The sequence below is a fragment of the Habropoda laboriosa genome, unplaced genomic scaffold, assembly GCF_001263275.1.
Source record: "Habropoda laboriosa isolate 0110345459 unplaced genomic scaffold, ASM126327v1 scaffold95, whole genome shotgun sequence".
NCBI classification, from domain to species: Eukaryota; Metazoa; Arthropoda; class Insecta; order Hymenoptera; family Apidae; genus Habropoda; species Habropoda laboriosa.
In genome coordinates, this window is record NW_017100204.1 from 448,468 (window position 1) to 462,728 (window position 14,261).

A 14,261-nucleotide genomic window follows, 5' to 3' on the forward strand; every position below is an offset into this window, starting at 1 on the left:
GTCACAAGAGGTTCAAACACGGCCAAGCGAAGATTTCCACGTGCATCCTCTGTCAGAAAGCGTTTCCTTCCAGCAGCAATTTCTATCAGCACGTGTTGACGCACGCAGGGATCAGGCCGTACAAGTGTGACGTCTGCGAGGAGGATTTCACGCAACGATCCAGTCTTTTGAGACACCGGAGACACCATCCGGGACCTTTGCCACCGTTGCACTCGACTCATCCGCAGATCGCTGAACTGGCCAGGAGCTACCTGCAGAAGCTGCAGAGCGACCAGATCGACAAGAGTTACGTGTTGAACGCGAGATTATGATCGATCTGGTTCTTCGTGAGTGGATTATGGTGACTTTTAACGGTGGCCTCGAATTTCTATCGTGCTTTTCTTTTTTTTTGTTTTTGGGAGACAGATAGGATCTTTTTATAATTTAGTCGATACTTGACTCGTGTCAGAGGTGAATTCTCGATGGTTTGACTGTAGCAACGAAGGCTTCAGCGACGATCTCGATTTCTCGTCAGTTCACAGAGATTCTAGTGTGCGTAGCTGGTAATTTGCGAGGAAGTTTTTTGAGGAATTGTTGAATTTTTAACCGGTGCCTATGATATTACGTACTTTAAGTGTTACATATTTTTCAACGATACTCTTCTTTTATTCGGAATTACGAAGGTTATTTATTTCCGTGGTAATATTTAATTTTTAAACAAACAGCGAGAGGTATGCTTGCTTACAGATTGAAAATTGTGTGTTTCGCTGTAAGCTGTGCAAGTTTTAATTCGAGTAAATAATAGTGAGGCAAACGAAACGTATTTCAACGTGGGAAATATTTTCAGCAATATTTTATACAGTAGACAGGGGAATAGTCGATGTTAAAATGTTCTTTTTTTATTTTATACAAAGGTATTAAGTTCCGATATTAACGATACCATAATGTACATACGTAATAAAAAGTAACCACATTTTTTATCTGTAAAAATTACAATCTAAAGAATTACACTTTTGTACATTTGTATATACATATATTACTATCCTCGAAAATGAAGAGAAACGATAGTTTTTAATTGTACCGTGCATGAGATATAATACAAATATCCTACTTCAGATCCAAATCTTCGTACTTATTCGTTACTACAAGAAGTCTAATTTGATATACTAAATCGATAGTTTTAAGTTTGTTACAATTTGACGTACTAAAAATGTTTATCCTCAAGTTTCGAATTTTAACACGTTACTTAACATTTCTATGTTTGCACAATTTTCCAAGTGCAATTCTACAAATATTAACATGAACACCGAATAAATTGCAACGATACGAAGTAACGGCGATGATAATTAGAGGATGATGGAAGTTTAGAGTGGATTTATCGAAGAGAGCAAAATAATAACGTCTTTCCCACAAAAATCGAGCCTCGTATTTCTTAAATACCCAAATTGCAAACAAAGAAGAAGAAAAAAATCGTGCCTACATATTTTTAACCATGTTATTACAGAGATAACTCGCTATTCTTTCTTCTGCAGTGTAACTATCCGTAAGTTCCGTAACACAGTGACTATAATCACGAAACACACATTGATAAAGCTTATCGTATGCATCCGACACGAGACTCTCGAGGAAGAGAAAGAAATTTTGAAGAAACTTGCCGAGTGAGACAGGTTTCTTAAAATTCTCCACCGACATTAGACACAGCCAGTGCATGCTCTCTCTCTCTCTCTCTCTCTCTCTCTCTCGTGCGCGATTTAGCAAAAGCTAATATAAAAAGAACAACCAAACACACACACACACTATCCTCTAAAACACAATCAATCCCAAGAGCGTAATCGACTGACTAGCTTTGTGGTTTTTTAGGTACAATGCGCTAGACCCACTCGCTCCAACTTTTCTGATAGTAAAACTAGAAGATAATTACTTTCGGATACCGACCTCGCTGAGCGTGTTCATGATGAAGGAACCACCGCCGAACGAAGAAACGAACGGCGAACCTTCGTTGAAAGACACCAACCAATCCTCCAGAACGAACCAAACCGAGGAGAGAAAGAACGACAAGGTGGTATCCAGCGGTGGTGATCAGTTCGAAGATCTCGAGGACACACCACTCGACTTCCGAAAGATGCAAGAACAGGAGAGGAACAAACCGGGCGGCAAGCAACAGCAACAAATGCCGAAGAAGAAGCTTCACACCTGCGAGATCTGTTACGCGACGTTCGATCGAAAGAGCAAACACACCAGGCACATGTACAAGCACAGCAACTCGAGGCCGCACAAGTGTGCCATTTGCACCAAGTGCTTCAAAACCACTGCCCACCTGTCCAGACACATGGAGGTGCACGACGAGCCGGTGAAACTGCACGCTTGCAATCTCTGCGACTTCAAGGCGCGCACGAAACCCTACCTGAAGATCCACTACATCAGGAAGCACACGGAGGACTACAATTACAAGTGCGAACAATGCGGCAAGATGTTCAAGGTCCAGTCGGATTATACGACACACGTGAAGGATCACGACTCGGAGTCGTGCGTCTGCGACATCTGCGGCTCGTCTTATCCCAGCAAGAGCTCCCTGTACTTTCACAAACACTACAAGCACAAGACGAAGGTGAAGAAGTTTCAGTGTCTGACGTGTAAGAAGAAGTTCAAAACGCAGAAGAACCTGGACAATCACATGGAACTGCACAAGATAAAGTACGTCTGCGAGCAATGCGGAATGGAGTTCAAGACGAAGTACGGGTTGACCAAGCACCTGAGGACTCATTCGGGGGAGAAATCTTATTTGTGCGCTATCTGCGGGAAGACGTTCGGCTGTCTGAGCTCGCAGAAGATTCATCTGTTGACGCACGTCGGGGAGAGACCGTACGTTTGCGATATCTGCGGCCAGAGCTTCACGCAGAGGTCGCCGATGATGTTGCATCGAAGGAAGCATCCTGGGATGCATCCTCCGCCTCCGCCTATCAAAATCACGAACCTGCTGCACGGTGTACAGGACAAAATAATCGTGAACAAGAGCGGCAAGTAACGCACATAGTTTTACGTGGACAATGTGTAATCGAGACAATTTTGTACATTTCTTGCTTTTTTTTTTTCTTTTTTTTTTTCTCTCTCTTCTCACTTCAACGCTAGGGTGTGAAACGTACGATAACGACGATGTTTGGGAGAGTTTTGTTGAATTTCTCGAATGACTGTAATTAGTGCCACGAAATTTCTTTCCGCAACGAAGCATTCTCTGTGAATTAATTAAGTGTACCCATTTAATTCGTTGCATTTTTGAGGGGAGTCTAGAAAAGAGGTTACTTGTGAGATTGGATTAAGGCTACCACCGTGTCTTCGTCGAACCACGTGATACGTAAGTCTTTTGATTTTTGAGAAATGAGTTTGCTTGGGACAAATCTGTTGCTACTTTTTCACATTTCTTTGCTGTTTCTTCTTTGAGCAGATTGTTGCGGATTGTGTACTGGAATGAGTTTGTAAGCTGGAATTTCGGAAATTCGACGCTAGTTGGTTGTTACTTGTTGAAATATCGCGTTTCCGTGATTTTTATGGTCATGTTAAGAAGTATGAAATTTAGCTGAATGCTAAATAAATTTTTTCGTTGAACGCTGTTGTAAAGTATGAATTTTGATAATTACACGAAGTGAGACTTCGTGAAATTTGTTGTTAACTTGGAATCTTTATTTTAACAAATTAATTTTAATTCGTCCAAATGAAAACCACGTTATTTCGAATATTTAATTGAATTTATATAGAGAAACGATTATTACGTTATTTTCATATTCGTTGCCTTCGATTTGTTTTTAACCGAGGCTAACATACTGTACAGCATAATGTTAATGTAACATAAAAGATGGTCTTTTTTTTTTAAGATTTTTCTCTAGCCCGAAGCGTCGACGAATTTTCGGGAGTGTGTTTTTTAAAGAAGGCTAAAGATCGACGATTCGAAAGTGATAGCTGTATGTTGTACTAAAGCTTGAAAAAAAAAAAAAAAGAATCAATGCTTCGTAAGCCGATAAATTTACAAGGAGACAGCTTTTATATGTATATGAATGTAAGTGTAACGTAAAAAAAAAGAAGTGTAATATAGACATCGATATTCGTACCGGAAAAAAAAAGTTTATATCGCTTGTAAATTTGAAAGAAAGAAATATATGTACACATATATAAGATTATGTAAAAAAGAAGTACCTTAGTTCTTACGGATTGTATCACTGTTATTGTACAGAAGAAGAATTTTTTCAATTAAGAAACAACCCTACCTTGTTAATGTTCAATGTACCGTTAATTTAAGACTGTTTCTTCTAGCGTGAAAATGAAGAAAAAACACTTTTAACTATATAATAACGTAAAAGGCAAAGTGCAATTTTTCCATTTTTTTTTTTCACATTTTCTGAAAACAGTGTAATTACTTTAAACGAAAAAAAAAAAAGAAGAAGAAGAATCAAACTTCAATCTTTCCATGTACGATAGTACGACGAAAGTCTAAATTTCTTTCCAGTTAAATACCAACGTTTCAGCGACAATGTAAGACACAGCCGTTCGCCGGGAAGAAAAACCAGTTTCAGTGTTTACTCTAAATGTTTACTCTAAATGTTTACTCTAAATGTTTACTCTGGATGTTTACCCTAACAGATATACCAAATCGTCATGTTTCTCCGCAGAACGAACAAATCGATCCTCTGGATCGTCTCTCACCCCTCACTAACACTCCTTCTTTCTCGTTTTTAGGCCCTCGACCTGCAATCCTCTCGAGCATACGTACCTCATCGTGCGAAACGTCGGCAAGTACTTCCTACTTCCCGTCGATCGCAAAGTGGACAAGCAGAAACCACCGACCGAACAATCGATCACACCGGAGATCAAAACCGAGTTGCTCGACGAAGTAGTCGAAGAAATACCGGATGAACCGTGCAACGAAGAAATATTCGAATTAAACGAGAAGCTTTCTTCGTCTTCTGTATGGTCGGCTCAAACGCCGTTGGAATTATCCGAATACTTGAAACAACATCCAACCTCGAGCTCCATGATCACGAAATACACAAACGGTGGAAAAATCGGCCAGATCTTCTGCTGCGACTGTTGCGGGAAGATCTTCAGGAGGAAAGAAACGTTGCGCAAGCATATAAATACTCACGACAACAAACGTACCTTCGAGTGTTCCGTGTGTCATCAACTGTTGAAGACCAAACGAACCTTGCTCTTGCACATGGGTCTTCACGAACACTCCGGTAAGCTGTACGAATGCACGGATTGCGATTTCATATCGAAGAGGAGCCACAGTCTGAAGCGTCATCAGATCAGGAGGCACACGAAGTACTTCGATTACAAGTGTCACCAGTGTCCGAAGATGTTCAAACTGCAGATGGACTTCAAGAGACACCTGCTGAAGCACGTAGTCGAGCCTTGTCGTTGCGACGTTTGCGGCAAGGTGTACCAGAACGAGTACTTCCTTAGGGTGCACCAGACGATGGGGAAGAACCGGAGGACCGCGTGTTGCAGGCGTTACGAACGGGTTAAAGGTGGGCAGGAGGTGTCCGAGAACGGTGTTTCAAAGGGTGGGAAGGTCGTGGTGAAGCCGACGACCAGGAGGCCGAAGAAACAGGAGGGGAGGAAAGTGTTCAAGTGTCCGCAGTGCAAGTGGCGATTCCGGAATTGGCGATTGCTTCACAGACACATGCAACGTCACCTGCTCTCGTACAAGTGCAACGTCTGCGGAGCTGTTTTTAAGTACAAGGCCTCGTTTTTGAAACACGAAGAAGCACACAGGGATAAGGACGCGTAATGAGAATGGCGAATTTGATTTTTTATCTCTTTTTTTTTTACTTTTCTGTTATAATACCGTGTATTATTTATGGAACGCTGTGGTACCGGCTGGTATTATTGAGAGCTTCGAGGGTTTCGCGGCCCGGTATGTTACGGTTTGTACTGTTTCGAGCTTTCGAGGTGCGAGCTGGTATTATTGGTGACTATAGGAAGCAGAGGTTTTTTTTTATCGTTATGTATAGGAGTAAATGGAAGAACGTGGTTGATGGAGAATGTTTGACCGTCTGTGAGATGTTTTACCATTTCGTTTTGAATTTTATGGCGTTACGATAGTATTGTAAGATTATACACGTGTCTTTCTTTTTTTTATTTTCTGCATGAGAGAGAGGGGATTGCATGGTTTAGCTGGAGATACGAGAATGAATGTGGATATCTTTTTGTCCGAGATTGAGAGAAGTGTTTGTAATAGTTTTAAGTAAGAATTGGCGTAAGTTCGTTGTGAGTACAAAATAAATGAATGAAAAGAAATCCTTCTCGAAAGTGTACTTTACGAATTCCTCTTCGACGCTGGTGTCTTCTGCGAATTAATACAGAAATTGTGTTATGATTTATCGAAAGTGACCGATTCGACGTGAAATGTAAGTATTATGATTTGAAATAATATCTTACGTTAGAGCTGTGTATCGCATAATTTCCAGATCGATATTTATGAAAATCTGAAAATGTTTGAAAAGTATTTCAAATTTTCGTATCTATACAGGAATGAATACACACGTATGGAAAATACTGAAATTACTAAATAAGGTTTAACGTTGACATTACCGTGTCGTATTTCGAATAATATTTCATTTGTAATTTAAAGCACAAATGAAAATTGTATCGCTTTTCACGTGTACAACTGAAATTATTTTATAGCTAATGTTTCGCAGCCACGTTTTAATTTCTCCGACACATGTAGATCGATCTGTGCCTTCTGTACGATGTAAATAAACAAGAAAATCCTGTATTGTTAATTTCGAAATCTCGTTCCGGCTGTTTAGGTCACAAACGAGGAAGAAGAAAAGTTAATGGAAGATAAAATCTGTTGAAGAATCAGTGAAGAACGTGAACTCGAAGAACGAAAGTGATAAATGTGACTGAAAAAATAATCTGTTATGTTTGTCATGAAAAAGTACAAACACAAAAGAACTCTGACCCATCGTAATGCGTGATTTTACCACAGTTCATTCCTCTTGCTTGCACGAGAGTCACTTTTATTTCACCGATTATCAATTGAATTCTTCGCGTATCGGTATCGTTTCTCGTAACAGTGACAAGTGGGCTAAGTTGACGCGAAAATCCTCCCTTAGAAAACACGTCAAGACGCATTCCGGTGAAAAATCCTTCGACTGTGAAATGTGTCGCCAGTGCAGATAGCAGAAAGGTCCGTTTTCTGACCCATTTAAACTTGTTCAAGTTGAAGTGTCATTCAACAACAAGCTCTTTACGTTCACTGGAAGAAGGAACATCCTGATGCCAAGGATTCTCCTCCTTCTGTGTCCATAACGAACATCGTCGATGCTGTGAGAAAAAATGCGCCGTGTAAAAAGGTGCACAAATATTGAGAAGATTATGTAAAAGTACATACAGTGATATTATAAAAAAAGACTAGAAATTTAAGTTGTTGATTTCTGAAGAAAATTGTTTTTCTTCTGTCTTTTTTTTTTTCAGTAAAAGAAAAGGTATTTGCTGTGTACTAAGTTGTGAAATTTTTGTTCTTTATCTGTTAAACTTTCTATATTCTGTTTCGTTCCATTTCTAATTATCTTCTGTAGAAATTGATGAATAAATTTGTTGATCTTTTTGTTGAATCCTGCAATATGATACAAATGTACCATCTAAGGAGTTTGTAAGTAACAAATCCTTGATTATGTTTGTTTAAACAACGAAGGTGTGTATAAGTGTAGGACCGTTCCAAGTAATTTATCTTTCGACTAATTTCACGTGTAAATATTTCGTAATATTGTATATAAAAAGAACTACACCTAACCGTCAACTGTAAATAGTATACATATTCCATAGTTCGTGTGTAAAATCGTGCGATTGTAAATTTCATTTCCATTCACGAGTCTCAACTTCAGAGATACCAGAAGCTTGCTCGAAGTTTGACTTGAGGAGAGAAATAAACTGGAGTAGAATATGTTCCCTTTACTGATTCGTTTCATTCATGTTTTAGGAAATCAACGCGGCGTTTAACCACGAAGAACAAGTCTTCGAGCATTCTTCAACGAAGAATCATATTTCGTGCTTCGAGAAATCGCAAACGCAGAAGCAACAGTAGACGTTTGAACAATTCTTGTCGCGTTCAGAGGAAAAATCTTCCCTCCAACTGCCGCAACTTCGAACCTGAAGAAACGAACGAAGACGAGAAAGTTTCGTCGATGAATTCTTCGAGTAAAAGATCCTCGCCAAACTTGGACAATTGTTGGACGAATAAGTCGAACAACCGGAAGGATTCTACTCAGCAAGAAGATCTGTACAAGAAACTCAACGACGGGACGTACACCTGCGACATTTGCCAGACGACGTTCGAGCAGAAGAGCAAGATCCTTCGTCACATCACCAGCAAGCACAGCTTCCATCGACCGTTCAAGTGTTCCACCTGCGACAAGACGTTCAAATACAAATGCGACCTGAAGGCTCACAGGCTGGTCCACCAAGACGTCGACTCGAGTTTGCTGCACTGCTGCGACAAGTGCGACTATCGAACGAAGACGAAGAACAACCTGAAGTCTCACTACATCAGGCGACACACCGACGACTACAAGTTCGCCTGTGAACACTGTGGAAAGCGTTTCAAGATGGAGTGGGACCTGAAGTTTCACATTGGAACGCACAGTAACTCGCAGCACATGTGTGACATCTGTGGGAAATTCTACACGAGCAACTATTCGCTGTACAAGCACAGAAAGGTGGCTCATTTGAACGAGTACAAATTTCAGTGCAACGTTTGCAACAAGAGACTGTTGACGCAGGAGAATCTGGACAATCACATGGAACAGCACAGTAGAACATACGAGTGCAAGGAGTGTGGAAAGGTGTTCGCCTCGAAGAGGTACCTGGCGACGCACACGACCACTCACACAGGTGTGAAACCTTACACCTGTCACATTTGCAAGAAGAACTTTCGAACGTCTCACATGAGGAACACGCATTTGTTGACTCATTCAGCGGAGAGACCGCATATTTGCGACCTCTGTGGACAGTCTTTTAAGAGGAGGTACTACATGATCGAGCACCGGAGGAAACATCCCGACGCCCATTTGTCTTCGCCTCCTGTGCCAATTGGAAGGAAGAAAACTGTGGTCGAGTCGGGGACAGAGGCTACGAGTGAATTTCAGACAGAGGTTTCTTTGTAATATCGCGATTGGTACTTAAGAGATATTTGTGGTAGCTTTATGTACAAATGCTTGGACAGCATTTCCTTTATTTCTCGAGTTTTTTAAGTATCTGTGCCATTATCGTTTACGATAAGCTGTGAAGATCGATCTGAGATCGAAGCGTGCAATATAATCTGTATAAATAGAGCGAGTGACGAAGTATGATAAAATGTGGTGATATTTGATAAGAATGATCAACAGTATATGTGTAAAATACTTTGTGAAACAGTTTGTACGTGCAGGATGAAGTTCACGTAGAAAGAAGAAATATTACCAAAAATATTAGTGAAATTATTGGTAATATTTTTGAAAATTTCATTTACCACTTCGTCCTGCAACCGCGATTGCTTTTGTATTTATTTATCTAATTCGTACGTTTACCTTCCAATTTTTATTTTTATACGAACTTCTTCTATCGATAGTGTAACTTTCTTACCGTTTTCTATCCACGAATTTCAAATCGACACGTAAAAACCAGCGAGTAAGAGAATCCAGCAATAAAGACGATGTAATCCTTGAAAAGAAAAAGCATAGTGAAAAATAAAAGACCATTCCTTAACCGTGCCTCGCAAACCTCACATACCGTAAGCTTCTATTGAGACACAATCGCATAGAAATCCGTAAAGACGTCTTAGATCAGCAGTAAGTAACGTCTATGTACCAAAGTGACGAGCGAAATTCCACGAAATTAATCGTTTCCCGTCTCATTCTGTTTTAGGGAACGAAACGACACCAAGAGGATCCTCACCACCGATTCTTCCGGTCGGTTCATCGTTGGAAAAGACTCCGTACCCATGCAGATCTGGCAGCACGTCGATCCTAACGGTAAATTGCACTATTCTCTGGTACCAGCTGTTCAAGATGTCGCTAAATCCGAAGAAAACGCCGAATCGTCTCTGTTATCCGTGAAGATCGAGAACGAGGAGCAACAGAACAAGGTGGACCACTACGTTGGATCGTTGCTGCATCTGTGCGAGGTCGCCATCGACTTCTGCGCCTGCGACAAGTGCGGAATGAAGTTTCCCATGGCGAGCATGCTGAACAGACACAAGATGTCCCACAATCTGAACTCCTGGCTGCGTAGAAAACGACTTGGTACTGGACAACAGTTGAAAGTGACTTCGGGAAGACTCAATAGACAGGTGCAGTCGCAGAAATCATCGGAGAAACGGAAATACTCTTGCACATCCTGCGACTTCAGTTGTGGCAGAAGATCCACGTTGACTGTTCACGTGAGAAAGAAACACAGATTGTCTACGATTAAAGAAGATTCTAGAAGAATCTCTTGTACAGTTTGTAACCAGAAGTTGGACAGTCAGTCGAGTTTGACGAGACACATGGAGGAGCACAAGGATAAAAAGGCGACCTGTTTTTCCTGCAACACTTGCAGCTTCGTCTGCAAAAGAAGCAGCACTCTAGTTTCTCACGTTACTCAGAATCATCAGAGGAGCAACAACGAAGACACTTACTCGAGAAAGAGGAGCAAGGTGACAAAATGCAACAACGTTCCTCTGGAAAAAGACAAGTCGAAGGAGAGCTGTCTTCAGGATCGAGATAAGGACGCTTCTTCGTTCGTCTCCTGCACACCTACCGAGTTGGAATGCAAGAGCGAGTCTTCGATGACCACTCGAGCAGGAAGAAAGCACAGCAAGAAGCCTGTAGAGGAGCAGTGCAATTTCTGCGACTTCAAATGCTCGAAGAAGAGCACCTTGTACTCGCACAAAAGACAGCACAAGAACACGGACACGAGCGAGGTGTACTCTTGCAACGAATGTACCTTCAAGACGAATAAAAAGTCGTCTCTGTACTCTCACATAAAGAGGAAACACAAAGTGCCTAAGTCTTGCACGCCGGATGGCCAGCCGCAGTTGTTCTACTGCAGCCAGTGCGAGTACAAGAACAAGAACAAGTATGAGTTAAAGGTGCACGTAGCCAGGAAGCACACGGACGATTTTAAATTCTCCTGCGAGACTTGTGGGAAGAAGTTCAAGGTGAAAGGTGATCTCACCAATCACATACGCTTCAGCCACAAGGAGCAGCCGGTTATCTGCGACGTTTGCGGAAAGACGTGCCTGAACAGCAACTCTCTGTACGTTCATCAGAAGTTCGCTCACTACAAGGCGAAGTACGAGTGTCAGGTATGTAAAAGACGAATGGTCACTCAGGAGAACCTGAACGAGCACATGATCAGGCAGCACGAGAAGAGGGAGAACGTGGTTTGCGAGGAATGCGGTAAAACTTTCTCGAGGAACAGCAGGCTGAAGGTTCACATGAGAATTCACACAGGTGACAAACCGTACACCTGTACGATCTGCAACAAATCTTTCGCGCGTCGAACCGCTTTGAAGCAGCATTTGCTGATTCACACCGGAATCAGGCCTTACGTGTGCGACATCTGCGGGAAAGCGTTCACGCAGAAACCGGGATTGATCAGTCACAGGAAGTCTCATCCTGGCTCGCATCCTCCGCTGCCGAGAGTGTTGATCGATCACATATTGAACGACGTGATGAACAATTGAAACAGTCGCGAGTGATGGGTTCAATCGTGAACAGAGAAGATTCTACACTTGCTGTTGCGTGTAATTCATTCGTGCTTTCTGATTCATACCGTTTTTAAGACTGTTAAGAGAACTGTGTAAAGAATTATGTTACTCGATAAGGTTTATACGATAGAGTATATCGTCTCGTATCATTTTCTTCCAGCTTGTTAACGCCATTATGGCACGCAATACGTAAGCTACACGCTCTGATAGACTCTTCGCGAAGAGTTCGAGTTTCTATTAAGGGAATCCACTGTACAAGCACCGCCATAGCGTACTATCTAAGCGATTGCTCGAATCTCTGTTTTGAAATTCTGATTAGTTAAATTATTTGTAAAGAGAAAAAAAGAGGAAGAAGAAAACGTTCGTTCAGTTTCCGTTAGATTTAAGATCGTTTCGTTCTCATTTTGTAACACTCCATTGTGTATGTATATAACCTGCATATCTGTAAAACACATACTGCAAGGTACCTTTTTTTATGTAATATATCGCCATTGATTTGAAATTTGAGATGTGTCGTGTTGAATGGTGAACACTCATCGCTCGATCTTCCGTTTACAGTTGAATTGCGTATCGACGATGCAGAGGATTTCCTCGACTTACTAATATCCTGTTACTCATTGATAATTACACGATAATCAGACGGTACGTCTGCGATTGTAAGTCTGACGCGTTTAATTTCATTCCTTCATGTGAGAAAAAAAAAAGAAAAAACTTTCAATTCACAATGATGAAAAAAAAAAAATTGTCTTACGGTATATGTAAAAGAAAAAAAATACAAGGACGGCACGGAACAATAACGAGTTGCCGAAAGAAAAAGAAAAAAAATAATCCAGGTGCTCGTTTGTGAAATACCTAACTGACTGTTCTGTGCATTTCAGGACTCGAAACGGGGACGGGCGTTTCATATACGGCAAGGAATCGATTCCGATGCAACCGTGGCAGGTAGTGGACGTCGAAGGTTGCCTCTACTACGCCTTCCTCCCGACAAATCAACCGCGAAAGCTCACGGAACGCGAGAAGAAACCGAGCGCCAAATCCACCGACCAAGAACTTCCGAAAAACAGCAACGAAGACACGGAAGAGACTTTCATGATTCCAGCGGAAGACGAGACGACGGACGCTAATTTGTGCTCGATCAAGATAAAAAAAGAGGACGTTGACGACGTGACATCCACGAACGTGGATCTCTACGACGACGACAAAGTGTACGCCTGCGAGGAGTGCAACATTTGCTTCCCGGTGATGCAGATGCTGAAACGACACAGGAACGCGATTCACGAGCAGGCTCAGCGTTACAAATGCAAGGTCTGCTTCAAGATCTGCCGCAGCCTGGTGGCGTTCAAGATGCACGTAGCGTTGGAGCACAAAACCGAGCAAGAGGAGCTGAAAGACGCGGAGAGTTTGACGTACGCTTGCAACTTCTGCAACTACGAGAGCACCAACAAGTCCACGCTTCATTCGCACATCAGCAGAAAACACTCGACCAAGCGTATCAGCAGGAGAAGAGGCAGCTACAGGTACACCACGGAGCCGGAGGAGTATTCTTGCGACGTGTGCGAGTTCAAGTGTCAGAATCGACGCAGGCTGAAGGAACACTTGGAGCGGAAACACGCGTCGGAGTACAAGTACGACTGCGAGTACTGCGGCAAGAAGTTCAAAGTGAAAGGCGACATGAGGCTTCACGTGCGTTTCAAGCACAAAGAAGGGCCGATAGTCTGCGACGTTTGCGGTAAAACCTGCTCGAACAGCAACTCGCTGTACGTCCACCAGAAATGGGCGCATTTCAAGCCGAAGTACGAGTGCGAAATTTGTAAAAGACGCATGGTCACGCAGGAGAACTTGGATCAACACATCTTGCTGCAGCACGAGAGGCGAGAGAGCTTCGTCTGCGAAGAGTGCGGCAAGTCTTTCACGGAGAATCATAGATTGAAGCAGCATATGATGACGCATACGGGAGACAGACCTTACGATTGTCACATCTGCGGCAAGGCTTTCGCACGGAGGACAGCTTACAGGCAACATTTGCTCATCCATACGGGGAAACGTCCGTATATCTGTGATATCTGCGGCAAAACGTTCACGCAGAAACCTGGCCTGATCTGTCACCGGAAGTCTCATCCTGGCGTTCATCCTCCGCTTCCTGTCGTCCACATAGAACACATTCTCAGCGATTTCATGAAGAAGGAATGATGATTGTGACGTGTACATTCGACGACCGTGTCTATGAGGAACGTGAGAGTTTCTCCGATTTTTTGGAAGAATTTCTGGTGTTCCTTTCAATCGGAATCTTGCGTAAACTGAACTCAATCGAATTTGAAGTATTGAAGAAAGATGAATTGTCTTCCTTGTTTTATCTATAGATCGTTGTTATATTGACCGTGTTGAAGATTCGTTTTATCGGAGATAGAAATGTATGAGAAGAGAAGCTTGAATGATTTTTTTCGTGTAACGCGCTTAATATGTAATGATTGTAACTATTGTCATTTTCGCGATACGAATTGATCGGAGATTTCTTCGTACCATTTTCTTTGCTCGACCTTTTCGTACATGTTTTCAC

General features: G+C 42.0%; 4 protein-coding genes across 4 annotated transcripts; all 4 read left to right on the forward strand.

The window, feature by feature from the left end:
• The first annotated feature begins 923 nt into the window (after positions 1-923).
• Positions 924-3,004, forward strand: LOC108570571 (zinc finger protein 557-like). The gene is made up of 2 exons (XM_017932450.1): positions 924-943; positions 1,840-3,004. The coding sequence occupies exons 1-2, from the start codon at positions 924-926 to the stop codon at positions 3,002-3,004; spliced, it is 1,185 nt and encodes a 394-aa protein (XP_017787939.1).
• Positions 3,005-3,596: 592 nt separating this feature from the next.
• LOC108570572 (zinc finger protein 260-like) lies at positions 3,597-9,140 on the forward strand. Its single transcript, XM_017932451.1, has 4 exons — positions 3,597-3,619; positions 4,708-5,542; positions 5,585-5,757; positions 7,958-9,140. Exons 1-4 carry the CDS (start codon positions 3,597-3,599, stop codon positions 9,138-9,140), a joined length of 2,214 nt encoding a protein of 737 aa, XP_017787940.1.
• An 800-nt stretch (positions 9,141-9,940) lies between these two features.
• Positions 9,941-11,680, forward strand: LOC108570587 (zinc finger protein 135-like). Its single transcript, XM_017932470.1, has one exon. The coding sequence runs from the start codon at positions 9,956-9,958 to the stop codon at positions 11,678-11,680; it is 1,725 nt and encodes a 574-aa protein (XP_017787959.1). The 5' UTR covers positions 9,941-9,955.
• Positions 11,681-12,631: 951 nt separating this feature from the next.
• LOC108570573 (zinc finger protein 761-like) lies at positions 12,632-13,894 on the forward strand. The gene has a single exon (XM_017932453.1). It carries the CDS (start codon positions 12,632-12,634, stop codon positions 13,892-13,894), a length of 1,263 nt encoding a protein of 420 aa, XP_017787942.1.
• The last annotated feature ends 367 nt before the right edge of the window (positions 13,895-14,261 follow it).

What these genes read in the sequence shown, in the direction of transcription:
- LOC108570571 (XM_017932450.1), top strand. Translation starts at nt 924, where the DNA reads ATGTACATACGTAATAAAAA. An exon ending in ATGTACATACGTAATAAAAA is followed by an intron (nt 944 to 1,839) that starts GTAACCACATTT and finishes GTGGTTTTTTAG; the next exon opens with GTACAATGCGCTAGACCCAC.
- LOC108570572 (XM_017932451.1), top strand. Translation starts at nt 3,597, where the DNA reads ATGAATTTTGATAATTACACGAA. An exon ending in AATTTTGATAATTACACGAA is followed by an intron (nt 3,620 to 4,707) that starts GTGAGACTTCGT and finishes TCTCGTTTTTAG; the next exon opens with GCCCTCGACCTGCAATCCTC. An exon ending in GCACACAGGGATAAGGACGC is followed by an intron (nt 5,758 to 7,957) that starts GTAATGAGAATG and finishes TTCATGTTTTAG; the next exon opens with GAAATCAACGCGGCGTTTAA.
- LOC108570587 (XM_017932470.1), top strand. Translation starts at nt 9,956, where the DNA reads ATGCAGATCTGGCAGCACGTCGATCCTAACGGTAAATTGCACTATTCT.
- LOC108570573 (XM_017932453.1), top strand. Translation starts at nt 12,632, where the DNA reads ATGCAACCGTGGCAGGTAGTGGACGTCGAAGGTTGCCTCTACTACGCC.